At 41.3% G+C, this 7,460-nt stretch overlaps 1 protein-coding gene across 1 annotated transcript in view; it reads right to left on the bottom strand.

Moving 5' to 3' along the window:
- Window positions 1–1,185: 1,185 nt before the first annotated feature.
- TGFBI (transforming growth factor beta induced) overlaps window positions 1,186–7,460 on the bottom strand; it is a 225,671-nt gene continuing 219,396 nt past the window's right edge. Inside the window, exons 16-17 of the mRNA XM_086931518.1 lie at window positions 2,865–2,889; window positions 1,186–1,788 (exon numbers count right to left, since the gene is read on the bottom strand). Coding sequence (XP_086787644.1) covers window positions 1,748–1,788; window positions 2,865–2,889 — 66 coding nt within the window. The 3' untranslated portion in view covers window positions 1,186–1,747. The remainder of the gene's footprint in view (window positions 1,789–2,864; window positions 2,890–7,460) is intronic.

Raw genomic sequence — 7,460 nt, 5'->3', positions numbered from 1 at the left:
AATCGAGTAAAAAAACCTGTATACAATATCCAGTCAGTTGCCTAATACAGTATATTGGGGAAACTTTTCTGTCTACTTAACTGGTGGTTTTTGTCTCTTTTTGAGAGCTGTGATTGGAAAACGTTGTTGAATATTTACTGGTGGAGCATTTCCTATGACCTTCCAGCAATGCTGATCATATTGCATGAAGAGGTTATAATTCTGGTTCGATACCGAATATTCCTTATCGAGAAAACAATTTCCTAAAAGAAGCGGCACATGCCAACCATTCCTGCCTTTTCAGAACAAAACGAATACTCTGAACCTGATTTGTACCATAATGGGCAACTAGTCTAAACTTTTCCAATGGGCCAACAAATGTCCTCATGTTTTCAAGCTACAGGATGTTTGAGAGCCTTACTGTGACGGGCTTCTAATCTAAGGTTACTCTGTGTGATATTCAGATAAGTACTAACACAATGAAGAAGTTTAGTAAAGACCATTAACTGCTTTAGTAAAATAAGAGACAGGTCTGCTGTACTGGTGCTACCTTAGATGGAAGCACATACGTAGCAATGTGCACATTTTTAATTACCACAATTTGCTTATTGAATGATAGTTCTACTTCAGATTCTAGCACTGAATTTTTTATAGCTTGAACTTTTTTCTCAGGAGTCTTATGTTCCTCTGGTGAAAAATGTGGATTTGGTTCCACTGTGCCTTCAAGCAACATTTATATGCCTGGAGCATAACTGTTTTGCTGACATATGTGATGACATCTCATTCGGGTCTACACAATATGGGTGCCAGCAAAGTATATTTGATTCAAGAGGCAATGGGCCATGATCAGGCGTGCAAGAGGAATCATGTAGATATTAAACAAGAGCACTGACAAGGCCAAGCCCTGAGGAGCTTCACACTTTAATTAATACACCAGACCCACAACTGACTCACCCTAGCTGAACTGACTGTACTCGTCCCATCGAAAGGAGCGCTTCTTTGTCAATAACGCTCCTCCCCTACCGCACCAATGATTCCAAACTCTCATGTATCAATCATGATCCATGTGTCATCGAAAGAGCGAGAAGAATTAGTACCAAAAATGCTTTTCATCTGGAAGGGATGAGATGCGTGTGGCGAAAGCCTGGCGAAAATGCAAATATTCTGATATTACCATTATTAAAAGGAAAAGAGTACAACAAAAAATCTTTAAAATGTACCTTTTATTTGCCAGATTTGCATACTGTCATTGGAGAACAGGTGATCTACTTAATTCAAGAACATTGGCATTGAGATAAAAGGCAACTAGTCATTTAGACAGTTCTCGTTTTAAAATCGAAAAATAAACCTTACACTTTATAGCTTATTCCACTTGAATCAACCCCCCACTCCCCGTACAACGAATGTAGTACACACATTCTGCATCTGAAGGCGAATGTATTCGTGGGTATTGTACCCACGTGGCTCTTAAAAAACAGTCACAGTACGTGTCCACTGAATTACAGGGTTGCGATATTTTAAAGAATCATTACATTAAATTACAGCGAACAATTTTCCACTTTTTTCAAATGTTCCACCTATGCTTTCGGCCTTTATTGTGCAAACAATACATTTCACAAACAAGTGAGAAGAGCACAGCACTCGAATATGTCTCGTGCTGCATATTCATTGTATTTCATCAAAATTAAAGTTTGAGCACTTTTTAGTCTTCGGTTGTATAACCAGTGGTGAAAGATTCCTTGTGTTCTTATAGACTATTCATATGTTTTTAGTGCCTCATTCTTGCCAAGATTTTGGAGAAAGCAGGAGCTGTATAGGAGAAGAAATAAAAAAAAAGAAAATATTTCAAGATATTTCCAATAGTTTCCTGGTCACTTGTAAGACGAATTCAATCAAATAGATAGGAAAAACCTATATTTGTTTGATGACCAGCATATAACAAGCATTGGCAATGCCAATAGATCTAGCTTTAAAAGAATGTTGTATGACAATGTCAAGCGTTTTAAACCACAACTAAAATCCATGTATGATAAAGACTGCCCTCCTGCCATCTGTGCTACATCTAGTGTAAATTAACATAAATTATCTAAGACACTTTAATAGCATTCCAATGTCATGTGTGTGCGCCTGAAAGTTCAAGCAAAGAAGCTAGATAAATAAACAAGATTAGCACAGCTGTGTGTGTAGGGCGAGCACTTTTTTTGTGGAATCACAAGACTTCTGCCCAATCAAAACATGCACCCCTGTGTCCCAACATGTGGGGGAGGCAAAGCACCTTCTCTAGGGTTGCTCACATAATTGTCTGGCAACATCTGCGCTCTCAAGCCAAGCCACAAAAATTGTGGGATGTTGAGCTGCAGAAAAACATGTCATTGCTAAAAATATTATAGTTTGGGGACTTTAAAATATCAACCATACTGCATGGTTTGTAGAAGCGAAAAAATGAGAACCTTCTCAATGATTCATAGAAAAAGATTTTTGTCATATAAAACATATAAATGCATAATTTATCTATCCTGATATATCATTGGAGCTCATAATGCTGTGAGTGTTTAGGGAATGCATAGTCGCAAATATCCCACCCCTTTATGACACCATCTGACCCTCACTGATGACAGTGGATTTCCATCTAGCTTGTGCTGCCACTGGTTGCAGTGACAGAATCGGTGTGACAACATATTGTGATGTTAACACTGCAGTTTGGCTGGGATCACTACACTGAAGTTAAAGTCACTTCAACATTAGTAGGAAGTAGCAGGCCCGAACCACTAGCATGTTTTATGATCCCCTACTCAATAGGCGCCTTCGTTTCTCAGAAAGAAAGTTTGTCAAATCACCTTTAAATAAACCCATTATGGAGGAAATTAATATTTATAATTCCTTACCTAATCGAGCACGTCGCTGAGTGACCTGAAAAGAAATAGAACACTTTATTTATGGCTCACATTTTTAAACCTGAATGGATATTCAGCGCGGTGTTGTTTCAATAGAACTGACACAAAAATATGTTGCAATCCATGCTATAAGTGACAAAATCTGTCTTTTTAAAATCTGATCACTTTATGACTGCATCCTCAGAAATGATGCGTTGTGATGTAATAGTCAATATCAACTTAACCTCTTCCCTTGCCTTCCCTTCCCTTGCCCTGCTTTGCCTTGTCTTGCCTTGCTTTGCATTCCCTTCCTTTCCTGAGACATCCACCTCTCATCAGAACTTCTCTGAAGCCCTTGGATTTAGTTGTATTCTCTCCTTGCTCACTACTTCATGAAGGCTTCTCCTTTCTAGTGAGGTCTCACAAAGGACATCACCATAAAAAACAACCACAACCTGACAACTTACCTTACATTACCAGAGCATATGAGACACCCGCCACCCACCAGAACTCCCCCGAAGGCCTTGGCTTTAGTTGTTTTCTTTTTTCTTTTATCTTTATGTTCACTCCTTCCTTAAGGCTTCTCCCTTCTGGTGAGGTGCTAAAGGACCTCCCCATAAAAGACAAGCCAATGTCACCTCCAAACATACCAAGCAATCTCATCTCCTTCAAACCTCTAACCTGGAGAGAGAGTGGGACCAACAAAATATATGAGGAAGAGTGGAGAGTAATGAAGAATACCCAAATAATCTATAATAACCATCAATTCCCTTTTCCTTCAACATATGGGGCATACCAAAGCCAAGAGACTGAAGGAGGCAGAATAAATAAATAAAAAAGCATTACAAGATACATCACACCATGAAGTCTTTTCTAATACAGCACAGCAACTTAATGAAAGGTTCAAACACTCACAACCACATAAAATAACAAGAGACTGATCCACAGACAATTACCAGGGACCATCAGGTAATGATGGGTCAGAAAAACAATAGAGAAGTCATCATGTCAGCCATATAAATATCTAAAGTTGAATGAGCTTGACGGAAGCCCAAGAGACATTAGTCCCTGTCCTCAACCATCCCTTCAGAAATGGGAAAGGTGGATATCAGCCATTACGTAAATAAGCTTACACTATTAAAGTGCAAATGTGGACACATTTATGAAAAAGTCACACAGCACAGTTAGTCGCGTTGCTGCACTGCGTGACAGGAAAAGGGCAGGAATGCACTGTATTAAAAAAATACCAACCTTTGTCTTTGCACTGGTGCTGTTTTGGCTGCCTTGGACCAACGCAGGCACCCGTGTACCATGGTGAAATTGTGCCTGTGTTGAATGAAGGACTGCTTTTTATCAGGTAGGGGCACATTCCTGCACCAAAACAACCCTGAGAGGCATATTCCTCTTCCTATGTGTGGCGTAGAATGCACCACACATAATAAGAGGAAGAAACAAGGACAAATAAAGATATTTCTCCTCTTTACACATCCCCTGAAAGGCGTATTTTTTGGTGCAATCCCAAGTCTACCACTTTGGTAAATCTGGAAATGCATCGAAAACCATGGGAGTTGCTTTGGAACACCCATATAATACCCATGTAACGTCTTCTCAAGGAAAAGTAACACAACACAGAGATTTGTGCTGCATTGTGTTTTTTCAGATTTATGAAGCTACTAAGGGCCATACAAGGTGGAGTGTGTAGCTTCATAAATCACATGGAAGCAAAATGTAACTCCCCACATAAATGTGCCCCATAGTGACTAAGAGGAATGCTTATTTGACCCTAAAGTGACGAATAATGTCAGATCCCTAAACTCTAATATGATTCAGATAGAAACGCATCACCATGTGAATATCTAGGAACTGCCATGATGAGCCAGCCACATCCTTTGGAGCCCTTAGAAGGACAAGGATGCAAGACCAATTAGTGCAGTAGAATGATCAGAAAAGGTAGGGTATGGAAAAGTGAACCCAGATCCCCCATATGCCTCAATGGCATGATGACAACCAAAAACACAATTTTATAATACATAACGAGAAAGAGAATGTCAGGCAACATCTTGAAAGGGGGATGTCACAGAATTCACAACAAATCCCAAAAAGGGGACCAAGGCCTTCTTCATAGGATTAAGCAACAAAATATCATTGCACAGGTGAAACACCAGAGGTTTATGTCACCAAAACACCCACTCAAAGCTCCAAAAATACTCTAATGGAGGCTACTTAAGCCTTAAGGGTGACAAGAGTCAGTAACAACTGAGTAGAAAGACTCCAACAAAAAATCCCAAATCCTAGAAGGACAGGAAAGAGCACAAAGACTGGAAGGACACTCAATCACTTAATGCCTGCCATAGGCTGGCCGAGTGGAAGACTTCAAAAAATGCTCACAACCTCAGTTGCCTTAAAAGAAAGACCCTTCTCTTGGAGACCTAACCTCACAAAAGTATTCCCTATTGTATTAGGACATTATCACAGTAATGAATCACATATTTAAATGCTTATTTCATTGGATTTTGCTGGCATACCAGACATGGAAAGGTTGTGAAAAATATTAATGTCTTTAATATTGATAAAAGAGGAACAACAGAAATGATATTTTGTATTTTGAGGCACATTTATTCGATGAAATATATATTTTCATGAACTGTACTGAAAGGTAGCAGATACTGTACGTCAAGTATATGCTGCTTGGAACCAATGTTGATTGATGGCAGAGCAGTATTGCACTTATTCACTAGCAGGAGACCTTCCTGAATGTTTGATTTCTATATTTTGCAGGATACCAGAACCCCTTTCAGAAGGCTATGGGGCACGCAGGGGCTCCTTGGTGCAAACATGGTGGTTGCCGAATTTTACTCCTGATGTCCCGGGGCCTGACCTACTATGGAACCTGCTCAACTGGGCCAAGTACCCTTTTTGCATTTGACTATCAGTGGTATCTAGATACATTTCAGTGAACACAAGTCATTACTCAAAATGCAAATACAGTATGATAAATACATCATTGTCCTGCCAAATACTTGCTTTTATAAGAAAAGGCAGGATTTGATTTCTAATTCTACACATTCAAAGAGATGCATCATTCAACTACAATAACACAATCCCCTTGAAGTTGGATCCCTAGTAGTTGTCAGCTAATCCCTGTTCCACCTTCCTTTGTGTAACATGTTCAGGGTTATTCCCCTTTTACTGGAGGCTGCATCAGGGAATGCATACTCTTAGGCCATACTCAAGTGTTCCCTTTCGACTCTTCAGGCTTGCAGTCAAAAGTGTTTATGGGGCCACAGCACCTTCAGTAGTCATTAACCCAGGGACCCAAAGGTCCAATGTCAGTCTTACCCATATCGGCGGTAGGACATTGTTCAGTGGTGCATGGAGTGCCCTCCCTTGGGGTGCCCTCAAGTTCGGATCCTGTACGGTGAAGTCGGGATTCTTAAGATGGATGCAGCAGTACCCGATGACACAGGCTCTTCCTGTTAAGCAGTGCTGCCGGTCTGTTTCCAGGGATCGGAGCTACTTGTGCTCAGTGCTAACAAAAGTTAAGTTGTGCTTCCCATAGCAAAAAGGGTGGGTGGGAGTTCCTGTGCTCCCAACTGTAACTCAAGCGAGGGTATGATGTCCTCAATGGTGTCCCATGATATTCTCAGTGAAACAGTCAGGTTCAGTTGATGAGCTAAACCCATAGATCACAGCAGTAATCCTTTTACCTGAGCCACAGAAGTTGGTCACAGCAATAGTGGCAGTCCCTTCTGGTGTACGGGCTGCTGTATGTCTCGTTAATAGGGGTAGACTCTTTGGGGCAGCTGCCCTAAAAGATTTTGCACACTCCAGCCCAATTAAGTAAATCAGTGGCCCCTTCTGGCATACAGGATCACCGTGGCATGGCATTGCAGGCCTGGTGCTTCTCTTGTGGAGCACGTCACATGACTAAGATCATGGCAGCCCTTTTCTGGCATATGGATATCACTGGACTGTTCTTGCACAAGGGCAATCACCCGATAGGTGAGCAGCTGCTCTCGTCACACCTAGCTCAGGAATTCATCTTGGCAGGGTTCCTCGCTCCCTCCAATGCTGTCTTCTTCCTCACAAGGCACACTGGTCTTGGTAAGCTGGCAGGTGCTGGTGCTTCAGGTTCTGGGCAAGAGGTTTTGGGATCTCTGGGTGATGTCAGCAGGGAGACTAGCAGGCCTTGGCCTCCATTCCTGGTAACAGGCAGAAGTCTTGCAGAGATCCCCCTCCTCACCCAGCCCATCTGGCTGCTTGGCAGATGACACATGTTTGAGGATTTAACCTCCCTTGCTTATAGTATTTTCGAACTGCAAATGTGGTTTAAGGTCTGGGTCTATGAAGTTTATGTAAGGGTTCTGTTTCTTTTGAAGTGGGTACTGGCACATCTCCTTTTCATCTTCCTTCATGAAAGAGGGCTGACAATGGGGGCACACCTCTGAAACTGATTGTCCATAACATAACTTATGGGAATAACCATAGTTTATATCTAGATGTCATCCATAGTGAAATGTGCATCAAAGGTTTAATCTTAGACCCTCAGTCCTACTCTGTATGATTCTCTTATCAGCCCCATCTCCCTCCCTGAGATATGTCCAGGCC

Source organism: Lissotriton vulgaris, chromosome 7 (assembly GCF_964263255.1).
Source record: "Lissotriton vulgaris chromosome 7, aLisVul1.2, whole genome shotgun sequence".
In the NCBI taxonomy this organism is placed as follows: Eukaryota; Metazoa; Chordata; class Amphibia; order Caudata; family Salamandridae; genus Lissotriton; species Lissotriton vulgaris.
The sequence above is the reverse complement of the archived record's forward strand: the minus strand, read 5'-3'. Positions and strand labels throughout refer to the sequence as shown.